The sequence below is a fragment of the Pogona vitticeps genome, chromosome ZW-PAR, assembly GCF_051106095.1.
Source record: "Pogona vitticeps strain Pit_001003342236 chromosome ZW-PAR, PviZW2.1, whole genome shotgun sequence".
In the NCBI taxonomy this organism is placed as follows: domain Eukaryota; kingdom Metazoa; phylum Chordata; class Lepidosauria; order Squamata; family Agamidae; genus Pogona; species Pogona vitticeps.
Genome location: NC_135800.1, coordinates 567,662 through 582,822, shown reverse-complemented (window position 1 = coordinate 582,822; position 15,161 = coordinate 567,662). Strand labels below are relative to the sequence as shown.

Here is a 15,161-nt window from a genome sequence, read left to right as displayed (position 1 = left end):
AGGCTGGTTATCAGGCGAGGACAGCAGGAGAGGAACTGCCGCCTCTCCACTCCGCTTCCCTGCACCATCTGGCTTGCTACGGTGGGAGGCCGGATGGTGACCCTCATCTATTCCAGCCGGGAACTTATGTTCTCTTGCCATGTTCTCACGCGGAGCGTGGGAACATGTAAACTGAGACAACGTGTGGAAATAACAGGCCTCCACGGGCACTTATCCTGCCTGCGAGAAGCTACAAAGTGGAGTGATTGTAATTTATGCACAACAACGAGGCAGTGTGATGTAGTACATACAGTGACGGACTCTAACTCAAACCTGGGTGCAAATACCTGCTCAGTCTTAGAAACTCACTCCTTGAATATCTCACATACCTTGAAAACCCTACAAATGCAGAAGGTGATGCCTTTATAGACAGCTATAGAAATCCCATGATTTCTGGATTACAGTCAGAAATTATGCTAACTGTATAATCAGCATAATTCAGAATCTGATGATACTTAATAGCAGTCCCTCCTTTCCTCCATGTGTGTGTATACGTGTGTGTGTCTGTGTGCATGTGTGCTTTGCAACATAGAATCACGTTCCATCACATTTAGAAGCTGACAGAGAAAACTTGAGGAATTTAACAGCATGACTATAGAGCATACCTATAGTCAAGCCTCATAAATTGATGAATGGCATCAAATGTTTATCTGGACTTTTAAAAGAAATAACATTGATAACAGGTTTTAAAACATGCAGAGAGAAAAGGACCTCCATGCTTTAGATCTGTGTTTCCCCAACCTTGGGTCTCCAGATGTTCTTGGACCAAAACTCCCAGAAGCCTTCACCACAAGCTGCGCTGGCCAGGATTTCTGGGAGTTGTAGTCCAAGAACACCTGAGTTTCTCAAGGTTGGGACCCCCTGCTCTGGACCCTGGTTTGTTTGGTTCAGATGATCCTCCAGACCAGGGTTTTTGGAGGGTCATTCATGGCGTCAAGCCGTGGCTCCCAACTTTGGGTCCCCAGATGTTCTTGGACTGCAGCTCCCAAAACACCTTCACCACAAGCTATGCTAGCAAGAGCTTCTGGGAGTTGCAGTCCAAGAACATCTGGGGACACAAAGTTGGGAATAATTGCTCTAGAGTAATTCCCTTCCTTTCGGAAACTCGGGTGAAAGCCCCAGTGCAGAATTCCTGGGAGTATCTTTGATATGGTCAGGAGAAATGGGATCCCCTTGGCCAGGGTTCGGGGTTCGAGCACCGCAGGGACGATTCATTTCACTTCTCATCTTGTTACCAGCCACTTTTTACCTTCAGCTAGTTTACAGCGACTGGCTCGCAACTTAACAGCGCAAAGGCTGTTTCGGAACAGCATCGTTTGTAACTGATTGTGCTCTCTGTTTTGTTTTTTAAAAGCAGTCTTGATCGTGGCGGAGAAGAAGACTACTGTTCCCAGTAGATCTTGTTTTCCCCTTGGCTATGGCTACCAGATTTCAGCAGGAATTCCCCCGCTAGAATTCTGTTCACTTTAGCCCCAAAATCCAACTTCTCAGGGCAGTTTTAGGACACACACATACACCTGAGGCTATCTCTACAGCAACAGTCATTAAAACAGGGAGAAGGACACAGGTAGAACTTTCAAAGCTCCATGGCAACTGCAAAGCATTAGGGAGCTCAACATTTTTTGAGATACACTCTCTAGAGAGCTTAATGAACAGAGAAACTACCGTCCCCTAATGCTTTGCAGTTGCCATGGAGCTTAGAAAGATCTACTGGTTTCCTTCTCCATGTTTTAATAGCCATCACAGCTAAGAACAGGTGAGGATCCTGAGACTCTTCCGAGACAAAGCGACACCTCCCAACAATCTAGCAGCTGAACTTGGCTAGCTGCAGTGTAAAAAAAAATAATAAAAACATCCCATGCCTACTTAATTCCTTCAACTATTCCTATTGTAGTACAATCCTATACATGTCAGCTCTCAAGCAAGTCCTGCTGACTCGTACTATAGGAATTATCCCCAGGTAAGTATACATAGGATGACAGTGCAGCCTTTTGCATGTTTCCTCTTAAAATCTAGCAGGGCTTTGATCAGGGCTGTGAACCCATTTCAGGTGGTCCCTCTTCTGCTTGAGGGGGTGGGCAGCTTCGCTTTCCTACCTCTTCAGAGGTTCAGAGTTTTGTAAATTCCGACTCAAAGCAGAACTGAAATTAAATGTTCACCAACCCTCTTCTGCTCATACAGGGAAGCGGTGTAAGAGGCGAAACGTCCTGCTAGAAGTAAGATCGTACCGCAACATTTTGCTGCAGAAGAAAAGGAGGAAGATCAGGTAGCAGGTGATTCCCCTTTGTCTATACAGTACTTGTTATCTCAAGGGGAAGTCTGCGCTTAGGGAGCTTAAGTGACAGAGTTGTGATGCTCACGGGCCAGTCAGGATTTCAGGCTATGGAGATGGACTTATTGGTTTTTTTTTTAAAGCTGATTCTCGCCCCTTCCATCTCCAAAATATGCTTTTAGGATGAAACAGGCTACAGGTTGTAATTTCAGAGATGACGAGAAGGAGCTTCAGACTTCAAGTCTCACTCTGTTCCACCGACTGCTAATGCAGAAGGAACTGTTTCGTCCAGTTGAGCAAGACGGGTGGAAATCGGGGATTTCCTGAGAACCCAATAATCAGAAGCAGTGCTTTGGGGAAGGAAGAAGAAGGTTAACCAAGCAAGGAAGGAGATGATAGCAGAAGAACAGGCACTGGTATTTGGGGGGTGGATGTTTCACCAGGGGGCTTGAACTTTGAAACCAGAATAATACAGGGAGATTCTGAGAATCTGATGGTCAAATAGGAAGATAACACTTATCACGTATTTAGAAGTGGTGCTCCCTTCAGGGGAGGAAATCATCTATTTGTTGTGGCGCATGCTTTTCCTCCCCTCTGCGTCTTGCAACCTAGCATGACATGCTATATATTTGGGCATCTGATTTTTCCTGGCTAAATGCAAGAACTTCATCCTATAATCTACACATGGCCCTTCTATTATTGCTCTAAACTGCCCTCTCGAGAGAGAGATCCGAAGTGGAGCACAGGTGGGGGGCAGGATATATATAGTTATTCTTAGTTCTTTTGAGCCGCTAGGTAGCTAAAGGTAGGGCAAAGGTTGATGATCTGAACCCCCTGCTCAAGGCAGGAATCCAAACTTTCTCTTTGGGCTGGTCTAATAAAAGTCATGTCACAAGACAAAGTTTGGGCTTTATTTTTAAATGGCCAGAGCCTCTGCCTTTCTGTTCTAGGTGGCTCGAAGACAAACATCCCCCCCAAAAAAATCTTGTCACCCTCATGCTGTACCTTCTAGTCGGAGTACAGAAGCTACGGATTACATATTGCCAGAAAGATGACCTCCTTTTGTCCTAAAATGTGGATCCTAGGATCATCGCCACCCCCCCTCGCGCCATGGGAGGTGAAGAGCACCCCTTTGAAATGTCGGCCCTCCTTCCCACCCCTGCCCATCCCCGGCCACACTTGGGGGGGAAACGACGGAGCCGATTCAGAGCTGGGGTCTCTCATCTTTCCCCGACGGCTACATGGCTGAGCCACCCCCAGCCTCTGCTTCCCCCATCCCTCCTTCTCTCTTCTCGGCCCCCCAAATCAATCCTGCATTCAGAGGGCAGAGTCCCTTTCCTGATGGAGAGAGAGAGAGTACAACACAGGCAGGAGACAAAAAAACCCCTCGCCCTTGGGGAGAAAATTTCCTTGGGCAGAGAAGGAGGCAGGCAGGTGCTTCAGAGGAAGGCGTTCCTGGGGAGGGGGGGAGAAGAGAGGGAGGCGGTGGGTCAGCCGGCAGCTGGAGAGACACTCCCCCCCCACCTGGACACCTGCCTCCACTCTCCAATGGCAGGAGGGTGTTCAGCAAGGGGAAAGCCAGGCTAGGAGAGCGCAAGAGAGCGAGCGAGCTCATCATATCATGTATGTGGAGGGTGGCAGCGTGCCACGGATACCACCAGCAGCCCTGTTGTTGTGGGGCTGGGGGGGGGCAGCCGCGGGCAGAGAAACATGCTCTGTGCCAATTTCAAGACCAGCCTTGCATAGATTTCTCTCTCTTTCTCCCCTCCATTTGTCTAGTGGCTGGGCATGCGCAGAATCTCGCCTAAGAGGCATGAACCCCCCCCCTTCTCCCCTTCCCTTCCTCTCCCTCCTGACAACGCTCTGTCTTTCTCCACACAAACCGACACACACATACACACACACACAAAGGCATGCCCGCTGCTCTCCCGGGCACAAGGATGCGCCCGCCCTTCCCGGGGTTCTGGCAGGCCAGCAGGAAACCCCGGGATCCTCCTCGAAGATCCACCCTCCCTTCTGTCCTCTTGTCTCGTTCACAGGCCTCTGTTTGGAGCTGGTTCCCCCCCCCCCCCCAAATGTGCTTTCTGCATCACACCCCAGGTTCAAAAGGCACGGAGGGGGGGAGGAAGGGGAGCAGGAGAGAACAAATGCTTGTGGGGGGGTGAAGAGGACAGAGAGAGGAGGATCTGGACGGGGGAACAGTGACTGATGCTTTCAGGAGCACACTACCTTTTATATGCCCCCCCCCCGCACAGGTAAAGCATGTCAATTCCTCACTTGCCCACCCCCACCTTCTATAGAGAGGTGGGCCAGAAGGCTGGGCTTAAAAGGAGAAAGGTTTTTAAAAACACACACACAGGCGCAGAGGCTGCCAAAGAAAAAGGACCCCCCCCCGCCTTCCTGTGCCAATTTAATTGAATTTCATGGGGGCTGGCATAAGGGTCAGCGCGGGGGGGGAGACAGGGTTGCAAGCAGGGGCCCGGCAGCACCTTGGAGAGGGACGGGTCCGTGGGCGGGGGGGGGGTCGCAGGGTCACACCCGGAAGGTCCATCCAGTCCCCACCCACCCCCAGCCTATTCACCGGTGTGTGTGTGTGTCCCCTCCCTCTTCAAAAGGAAGGTGAAATGGCAAGAGGTTCCACTTGTCTATATACGAGGGAGGGAGGGACCTTTGGACTCCTTCCTGGCTCTTTGGGTCCCGGGTCCCCACCTGCGCCCCCTTGCCCCCCCACGACCCCAAAGCTGAGGAGGCCAGTTTTCCCAAGGACTTCAGCAACCACCCCTCTCCCCCCCACCCCACCCTCTCTCTTTCCCTCCCAAAGGTGGGGAGGTAGAGGAAAGGGCCAGGAGGCGCCCAGGACAGGGTCCAGCCTCCGCCCCCCCCCAGGAGAGCCCGACCTCTCCATCTGCGGAGGCAAGGGGGTGTCCCTCGACCCCCCCCCACTCGGCTCAGACCCCCTTTCCCCTCTCCGCCCTTGCCTCTCCTTAAAGAGTCCCCCCCGTGTGTGCATGATGGGGGGAACCTCAACTTTTATGGAAGTTCGGCGCAGCGGGGAGGGCGCGCAGGGCCAGGGGGCGCCGGCGAGCGCCAGGTCTTGGGCCGGGGGGGGGCAAGAGGCAACCAGACCCCCTTCGACCCTTTCCCCGCAAGTTGGACCCACGGATGCAACCTCACCCCCCCCCCCGCGCGCAATGCTCCCATCCAGGATGCTCGACTGAGAAGCGGACCAAAGCACGCCTTTCCCAAGCCGGCTGGGCTTTAAAGCGGGGTGTGTGTGTGTGTGTGTGTGTTTCCGGAGGGAAGAGGGGAAGACGGCCGGCCAGAGAGGAAGGGGGAGAGGAGACCCCCACCCACCCACCCACCCACCTAGCCACTACCACCCCCATCACTCCCAGCTAGCATCCCGGGGCTTCAGTGGGGGAGGAGAGGAAGCGGGGGGGGGGGTCGCAAGCAGGCAGGCAGGCACCTACTTGGGTCAGTTCGGTGCCCATCAGCAAGAGGAAGAGGAGGCTGAGGACCTTGCTGGGGGGTCGCATGGCTGGGGCGCGGGGAGGCCCCCCCGGGCATCGACGGAGCTGGGGGGCTCGGCTGCCGCTTCTCCTTGCCGCCGCCGCCGCCGCCGCCGGATCGCGCCGCAGCCCTGGGCGAGGAAGAGGAGGAGGAGGAGGAAGAAGAAAAGAGGAGCAGGAGGAGGAGGAGGAGGAGGAGGACGGCGCCCCTTCCCTCCCTCCCTCCCGGCGGCGCTGGGCTGCTCAGCACCCCTTAGAAGGGGCAGCAGGGCGAGGAGGAGGAGGAGGAGGAGGAGGACGAGCTGCCGCCGCGCTCGCCTCTGCCCTTGGCATGGTCGCCGCCGGGGCCGCCGGAGGGAGGCCGGCTAGCGAGCTGGAGAGCTCCTGGCGCGCCCGATCGAAGCCCGCCGGCCGGCCGGATGGATGGATGCCTGCCTGCCTGCCTGCCTGCGCTGGCCCGGCCGGGCAGGGGCGAAAAAAGGCGCTGCCGCAGCCCCGGACGCTTCTGCCGGAGGAGGAGGAGGAGGAGGAAGAAGAGGAGGAGGAGGAGGAGGGGGTCGCCGCCAAAGTTTGCCTCCCGGGGCGCGGGAGGGAGGGATGGAGGGAGGGATGGAGGGATGGAGGGGAGGCTGGAAGGCGGGCTGGCCGGAGCCAGAAAAGGAAGGACGGGAGGAAGGAAGGAAGGAAGGATGGAAGGATGGAGGGAGGGATGGATGGAAGGAAGGAAGGAGGGAGGGAGGACGCCGGAGCCAAGGCGGTGGCGAGGCACTGGCTGAGCGCCGCTGGGGTGGGGTGGGCTGGGGTTGGGGGGGGAGAGCGAGCGAGCGATGGGGGAGCAGGATGTGACATCAAGCAAGGCGGGGAGCGTTGGACTGAACCGAGGGAAAGGGAGGCGGAGGATGCTGAGGTGGGTGGCGGGGAGGGAGGTGTGCGTGCCCAGCAGGGGGGGAGGCGGGAGGGATGCCCCCCTCCTCGACCTGCCCTCTTCCCCCTGCCCGGAGGAAGGCAGGCTCGGGGGGGGGGGGAGTCACAGAGGCAACCGCCGGGAGAAAGACCCCCCCCCCTTTTCACCCTCCGGAGGAAGGCCCTACTGCTCCGAGCCAAGAAGACCCCTCCCCAGGCAGGCTGTGCCTCCCGGGCCCAACCCTGAACCCCCAGGACCCTCCCCCCCCCGGGGGAAGGCAGGCTGCTGAGGACAATCGGCCTTCACTTGGAGGAGGGACACCCTCCCTCCCCCCCGCAGGCATCTCTCCCGAAAGGATGCTGGCACTTTGGAGAGGCTGCCGGCCAGAGTTGGCAATGCTGGGCCGGAGGGACACCCAAGGTCTGACACGGCCGAAAGAAGGGGGGGGGGGTTGTTGTGTTGCCAACTCCGCAGGGGACTGTAGAGGAGGAGGGTGTGGGGCTCAGGTGGGGGGGGGAGAACCCCGTGACGGGGGGTATTCCTAGCTCTGCCAGCATTCAATCAACCCAAGGGCCCTCCTGAAACAGCCCAAAGGATCTGGAATGGAGGGGAGGCCATCAGACTCTGGAGGTGGGGGCATTCCAGCCATAAATCTGGCTCTTAGACGGTCTGCATTCCACCTGCCAAGGTACGCAAGAGGGCTTCCCTCCTGAAACCTTGGGTTATCCTTGATTTCTGATCTCTTTGACCGGCAGTTTTTCTAATAGTAATCTCAGAATTACAGGACCCCATCCGGACTTGATGATCTAGAGCAGTGGTGTCGAACTGTGGCCCTCCAGATGTTCTTGGCCTTCAACTCCCAGAAATCCTGGCCAGCAGAGGTGGTGGTGAAGGCTTCTGGGAGTTGAAGTCCAAGAACATCTGGAGGGCCACAGTTCGACACCACTGATCTAGAGGGTCCCTTCCAGCTCGGCAGTTCTAAGATGATGATGATGATGATGGGAAACATCCAAATTAGGGTCCAGTCATTTAGTTCAGTGGTTCTTAACCTTTGTTACTCAGGTGTTTTTTGAACCGCAACTCCCAGAAACCCCAGCCAGCAGAGCTGATGGTGAAGGCTTCTGGGAGTTGCAGTCCAAAAACATCTGAGTAACAAAGGTTAAGAACCAGTCATTTAGCTGGCTGGAGAGCTTGGGGGGTGGGGAGGCTGGACTCAATGATCTAGATTAGGGTCCCTTCCAACTCTGCACTTCTACGATTATTATTATTAGGAAAATACGCCGCAATCTTTAGCCCTGGGTTTTGGAAATCTTGAATTATTACCAGGCCATTAATGGTACCTACCTTGTTGAAGGCCCCCAGTGGACTAGAAGCCGGCTTTTGCTTGTGACCTCACCAAGGGGCCAGCCTCTCTTAGACTTTGAATGGTCAACAAGGATCGCCATGCTTCCCCTCCCCTTCCGGATTTAGGACACTCTAACTCCTATAAATGGTCTCTCCTCTTTCCTGCCCAAGGCTGGCGCATGCGCTAAGCTCTGTTGCACCTTGGACTTATTCTGGCCATTGATGCCCGGGAATGGCACGACCCACATCTTCTTGGGAGACCTTCTCCCGTCTGTGCGTGTCTCTTTAAGAGAGGGCTCTGCCTCCCTTAGGCAGGCATCAGCCTAACGCAAGAAGGCAGTTGCCACAGTAACAGCACCAACATCCTTTTCTTGAAAAAAGAAAGAAAGAAAAAGAAAGAAAAAGAAAGGAAGGAAGGAAGAAAAGAAAAGAAAAGAAAGCAGAACACAGAAGGGAGTCAACTAGAATAAACTGGCACCCAGCAGAAAAACCCACACAATGCTGGGTGTGTGTGTGTGTGTGTGTGTGTGTGTGTGTGTGTGTGTGTGTGTGTGTGTGTGTGTGTGTGTGTGTGTGTGTGTGTGTGTGTGTGTGTGTGTGTGTGTGTGTGTGTGTTACTGTTGCCCAAGGGTGACCTATATTTAAAACATCACCTGTTACTGTCAAAACAAAGGCCTTCATGCTTCACAAGTACATCGGGGACGTGTCAGAATTAGGTACATCTTTCACTGCTCCTCACACTGGAGGTTCTAGCTCTGAATGTTGGAAAAGGTTATTCCAAATGGATTTCCAAAAAAATCCACCCCTCCTGTGACTGCCCTGCCCTGCGACCATTGTCTTCCTAAAAGGGGGCTTGTGTATAATTAACAACCCATTAGCTAATGCATCTTGTCACCGCCTGTTATTTGACTCAAGGTGCAAATTGTTCCCAAGCGGTGGTCCTCATTGCCAAGGCTGTGTTTTCTCCTGGTTTGCTTTGCCCGTACCCAAGCTGGCATGTGGCCAGAGGAGGGGAACCGAGACCATCCACAGCCTTGACACCGGGCTCCCCAAAACAGGAGCCATTTCCTCCTCTGATCACACTCTTTAAAAGAAGGGTGGTCGCTATCGTAGAGGGTTTGAAATATGCTGTGAAAACACACACACACACCCCGGAGGACATGGTGTTTCTCCTGCTGAACCTTGTTTGGAGGGGTTGCCTCCGTGAGTTCTCCCGAGCGTTGCATGTTTAGCTGTTTACCTCAGCGAAGCCCAGCGGCTTTTGTCAACGTGTGCTGATTTAAGGCTCAGATTCAGGGATCAATACAAGAAAGGGCTGTCGCTGCCTAAGTGAGAATGCACCGCATTAAGTGAGACGGAGTGGTTTAATGTTCCCACAATGAAGGCCCCCAACATTTTACCTCAACTGTCATTAGTACTAAGGGATTAGGCGTCTGCACCCATGGTTCTTGGGTCCTTTGAATTCCTTCACCGCAGAAAGGGGCCGGAAAAGATTGTTGGATATACTGGCTTTAAGAGGTTTTGGCTGGAAGGGACCTTTCTGGACTGGGGTGGATGTCCATCCATCCATCCATCCATCCATCCATCCATCCATCCATCCATCCATCCATCCATCCATCCATCCATCCATCCATCCATCCATCCATCCATCCATCCATCCATCCATCCATCCATCCATCCATCCATCCATCCATCCATCCATCCATCCATCCAGTAGTTCAACCAGCTCTGTAGGTTTCCGCCAGAAAGCCTTCTCTGATATCCCCACCAAAAGGTTCCTGCTGAGGTGGTGGGACCTGAGAGAAGGGCCTCACCAGGTGATCTTAGGTTCGGGAGGACCTCTTCAGGCACTCTCCTCTCTCTGGAGCAGGTGCTTCCAGAGGGGTTAGCCCCTTCTTTGTGCTTCCACACAGAGCCTGCCTCTAGAGACTGGCTTCATGGGAGAACAAGCCGTTCCTAACAGGAGCCATGTTGGAAGTTCAAGGACAGTAGAGGGCCACCTGAGAAACCTGGCTATTGAGTTAGCGAATCTTGGGCAAGAAGGAACCCTCGCCTTTCCTCCATCCTTCACGTGATGCAGAACAGGCCCTACTTTTGCAACGGTGTACAGGCAGGGTTGAAGGAGTGTCGAGAGCACTTTGAAAATCCTTCATTTTCCTTTAGTTGGGTTGGGTGTGTTCCTTTTCAAACAAAACACCAACAATAAAATATACTAAAGCATATAATACAGTACAGTGAAGAACTAGCCAAATGTGTAACTTTGGTGTCTATCCATCAACTATGCAAACAGTTACAAAGGCATCATCATACTTCCTGATTCCCTCCCAACGGGGTTTATGATTCAGGTGATTTATGATTTTGCCTCCTTGAGCTTCCCATCTTTCCTCTTATTCATCCCTTCCATTCCTTTATAAGCTCTTGGAGGTGGTAGACATGTTGCCTTTCTGCAAGGAGACTTTGCCGGTGAGGGATTTTTGAGCCCCACAAAAACTCTTGCTCGGTAAGCGATGAGTCCTTGGGGATGTCCTTTCTGTTCGAGAAGCACAGTGTGTGGATAAAGGAAGGACAGCACAATTTGCTGGTGGTTTAAAAAGCCTGCAAACACCACCACCCCCATGCTTCTAACCCTTAAAAGTCCAAAATAATTTGCATTATTTTGGTTGAAGAGCACCATCTGGCTTAAAAATAGTTCTTGCGCTCGTTATCTGGGATGGCCAAGAGGACTCAACTTGCCTTTTCAAGGGATGAGGAGAATAACGATGCGCTTCCTTGCCCTCCCACGCAAAGCCAAGACAGGAGATGACCTTCATCCATAACTGAAGAGGGCATTTAGCCACCAGTAGGAACTATAACTGGGTAATTATTCCTGCCCATTGCTCCTTGTTGGGATTTTTCAACAAGGAAATTGATTGGGTGGTTGCAAATTCAAGACTTCAGAAAATGGGCGGATGGAGGGGTGATGGAGAAAGCATCCTCGTTGTTTTTTTTCTCAGCCCAGAATGCATATCGGCTCGTTAATGCCTGAAGGGGGTGGTTTGTTTTATTTAATCTGCGCCTCCATTCTGCTCTTTCTAGATATTGGGTGAGCGCTTTCTGTTTTCTTTTATGTGGCAGCTGCTGCTTTGTGATGGAGAAATGTAATAAAGGAAGCTGATCCAGGCACCATTTGGTTGGAAGGAAGCCTTTTTCCAAAAAAAGAAGAAAAAAAAGAACCAAAAAGAGCAGGGGGGGGGGGTTCGTCCAGATTTTGATTTGCTCGAAGCTGGAGCAAATCAAACCACACTGGAAAAGGCACAAATGTTTGTCACATTTCCTTCTCTCGAAATCTGACTTCTGGCCAAATTCATACTCCTTACCAGAGGTGGGGAAAGTTACTTTTTGGAGGGCATCTGCCAGAATGACACAGCTGGCAAGTTCTAGAGTCTCTCTCTCTCTCTCTCTCTCTCTCTCTCTCTCTGTGTGTGTGTGTGTGTGTGTGTAATCCTAGAATCATGGGGTCAGAAGGGGCCTCTGAGGCCATCCAGTCCAACCTCCTGCTCAAGGCAGGAATCCAAATCCAAGCAGATCGGGCCGAGGGTGGCCCAGTTTTCTCCAGCGCTGGAGCGCTCACCGCCGCTGATATTCATGACCTCAGCAGAGGAGCCCTCCATTATTATTATTATTATTATTATTATTATTATTATTATTATTATTATTATTATTATTATTATTATTATTATTATTATTATTATTATTATTATTATTATTATTATTATTATTATTATTATTATTATTATTATTGATAGACGGCACGCTCCATTCACCAGATGGAAAGAGTGCAGCTTCAAGGAGAAAGATCTTTCTGTAAGGAGGCCTAGGAGAGCAGCGTCGTCGTCGTATTGGGGGTTCATGTTGCTCAGGCAAGAGCAGGCGCCTCCTCCTCGACCCCTCAAACACGGAGACTTCCCTTAAATAGGAATGGATGGTCTTTGCACCCCTCGGGGCTTGAGCAGCTGGAGGTGAGAACCATCTCACATTTCTCTCCTAATCCCATGAGTGGGAACCCCCCCGCCCTCCCCCATCCCTAGTCAGATCAGAAAAAAAGAGGATGCTGCTGGGTTTGGTGGAAGCATCCTAGGAGCAAGAGATGGAAAGGAAAGCAACAGCCACCTCTCTCTCAGGGTGCATTTTGTAGACGGAGCGAGCCGTGCGTTTGCCTAACAGTACGCAGGGTGGTACCAAAATTACATTTTTTGCTATCCGTTCCCAAGAAGTTCATACTCGCCTCCTTCTTTCGGCCTCAAGTTACAAATTCCTTAAGCTTCCTTACTGCAGCTTATGGGGTGGCCCCTCAGAGAAAGAAAGCCATGGAGACCAACTGGATCTCTAACGCTGTCTCGTTGAATGCTGAGCACATAGTAAATCCCATGATAAATTCTCTCTCTCTCTCTCTTGCATCCTTAAATCCATCCATCCTTATATCCGTAACCGACATTCCCTGTCACTGGCTGTCTGGACCACCAAAGGTCCCTGGGGAAGATGGGTGCGCCTTGACTCAGGCTTGTTACCAAAGACACAGACTTGAGACTCCGATCCAGGCTTGCCGACCTCCCTGATGATCAGAATATTCCTGGAAACAAAACCTTAAGAAGAACAGCCGAGGGAGCTTGGCATGTTTAGGCAAAAGAAGAGAAAGCTGAGGATGTAACCACACGAAGGATGGTCTCAGATTGATGTGATCTTATCTACACCACATTCCGATATTTAGACCATGCAGAAATGTTTAATTATTCCAGGGAGGTGTAGGTTAAAGTGTCTGCATGTCACACAACTCCCCTTACCCTGTTTAAATCTCGTCTACCTTCAGCAAGTGAAACAGCGCTAAACTGACAAGACCAGCGAGCGGTCGAATTAGCGCTGTGTCTGTTTAGCGCTATGGGAGAGAACTATTTTTAAAAACGCCAGTTGCGTTGCAGTTGTAGTCCTGTAGCGTGAGCAGAAGGCAAACACGAGGAGCTGGGTTTGTTGCCACATTCTGGGCACCTCCAATGATGCCGTCTGTACATCTCGAGCAATGGCCCCAAAGGACCAAGCTCGGCAAGGAGGCGAGCCAAAAGCAAGACAAAATGAGGCAACTGGTACCAAAAATAAAAAAATTAGAAGAACACGACATCTGAATGAAATACACCACCTACTTGTGCTGAAAGATTGGAGCCAGTTGACGGCACAAATATCAAAAGGCACAGCGAGAAACCTGGCATGCACAGGGGGAACACATATTGGAAAGCGTTTCACGTGGAAGATGGAGCGATGTTGGGTGGGTTTGCGGTTTTTGTTTTTGCTACCCCCAAAGGTTGGGCTTTTGAATCTGTGACTTCAAATTACAAGAAAGGAAATATTGACATTTAGGATTGTAAGAACTCTTTGAGTTCCCACATCCCGTGGTGGACTCCCTCATTGGGTGGCGTTTGAACTGAGATGAAAAGGAAACCTGTCAGGGGTGCTTTAGCAGCGGCGGTAGATTTTGTGCATTGGTGGGGAGTGAGAGTTGACGGACGGATTGATGGGTTGCTTATTTTCACTCCCACCCTGTTCTTCTCTTTGAAGAGGCTCAGGTCCCGTCCGATCCTGTGATTCTATGATCGCTAGAGGACTTTGTCGGTCTATGCTGACAGAAATGCTTTTTAGGAAACTGGATCGTTTCATGGATGACACATAGGCACTGCTGTTGTTGTTGTTGTTACATGCTGTCAAGTCGGACCTGACTTATAGGGACCCTGACAGGGTTTTGAAGGTAAGTGAGATATTTAAGGAGGGCTTTGACCGTTTCCACTCCCCCAATGAATTTCCATGGCTGAGCGGAGATTTGAACCCTGGTTTCCAGAGTCCTAGCCCAGCACTCTATCCTCTACACCACATTTGGGAACTCACATACGTCCTAGCTAGTACCAATTAATAATAGGGATGCAAACGTACACATAACAGGTTATCGCTTGAGTCTGTTCAGCAACTGAACAAGGATCTTTCTTTCCCTAAAGTCTAGTTGGAATCACTTGGGGCACCAAACACAGCCATTCTGTTAACTGGTTAGACTTCAACTAATAGTCATTCTCCACCATTTTCTTTCTCTTTTTTCTTCTCTTTGGAATGCGTTGTTCTTAATGACATCGATTGTGGCGCTGTTCTTTCACACTGTGTTTTTGTTATTTTTCTCAGATGAGTCACACTCGTCCTCTTTAGTCTAATCACCTGGAGATTCTGTACTTAATCGGGCGGTGTTACCTGAACATATCTAAGCTGGTGACGTGGTAGGAAAAAAATGTGTTGGCACATCCTTTGCTCTGAATTGCTTTGAAACTATTTGTTAAAATTAAAATGACTTGACAAATTGAAAGGAACAGCCCCTTTACTGCTCCAGCAGCACCCTACTTTATAACAGACAAAAGGTTTGTTAACGTGGGACAGACTTACGTCGGAGTGCCATTTGGTGTGATTCTTGCTCCCAAATGGCATACACACCTCAAGCAACCAGGTTTGGTCTGTCACCTTTAAGAAAGCAAAAACAAGAGGGAGAAATCTCTGTTCCTTTCCTCTCCTCTCTTCTCCTGGGAGGAAGCTTTAAAATTTTGTAATAAAAATTCTCTTAAGTGATACATTGCATCAGTGCTACTTTAATTGTTGTTGTGTTTTTTTTTGCTTCCTCACTCTGCTCCATGAAGGAGCACAGGAAGGGAGCTTTTAATTTCTCAATTTAATTTCCTAATATCACCCTATCATGAAGTGGTTAAGATGTTAAGGATATGAAGATATTGAAACCAGCTTGAAAATTTAAAAAAAAAAAAAGGAAGGTCTCTTTGGTTTGATCCCAGTGATTCCACATGCTGGAAATGAACCAAAAAGGAGCAATCCTACTCACACTAAAGACCAAAGAAGAAGAAGAAGAAACCACATAGAAGCCCCTGATAGAGACTTCAAAAGGTGTGTGAGGAATTCCCTGGGCTGGTTGGTTCCAGCAGTTGTATGGTCTCATCCCTGGAAAAAAAAGGAACAAACCAAATCATCCATGCAGTGGAATCCACAGAAGCCATACTCAGGCTGGGCTTTGCCTCTCCCC

At 51.0% G+C, this 15,161-nt stretch overlaps 1 protein-coding gene and 1 long non-coding RNA gene across 2 annotated transcripts in view; one reads left to right on the top strand and one right to left on the bottom strand.

The window, feature by feature from the left end:
* The window catches only part of OLFM1 (olfactomedin 1), a 33,887-nt gene extending 27,316 nt beyond the window's left edge, over positions 1–6,571 (bottom strand). Inside the window, exon 1 of the mRNA XM_072984555.2 lies at positions 5,782–6,571. Within this exon, the coding sequence (XP_072840656.2) occupies positions 5,782–5,847 (66 nt within the window). The 5' untranslated portion in view covers positions 5,848–6,571. The remainder of the gene's footprint in view (positions 1–5,781) is intronic.
* A 73-nt stretch (positions 6,572–6,644) lies between these two features.
* LOC140702890 (uncharacterized) lies at positions 6,645–14,700 on the top strand. The gene is made up of 3 exons (XR_012082183.2): positions 6,645–6,727; positions 11,854–12,066; positions 14,264–14,700. It is a non-coding gene; the product is annotated as an uncharacterized LOC140702890 (long non-coding RNA).
* Positions 14,701–15,161: the final 461 nt, after the last annotated feature.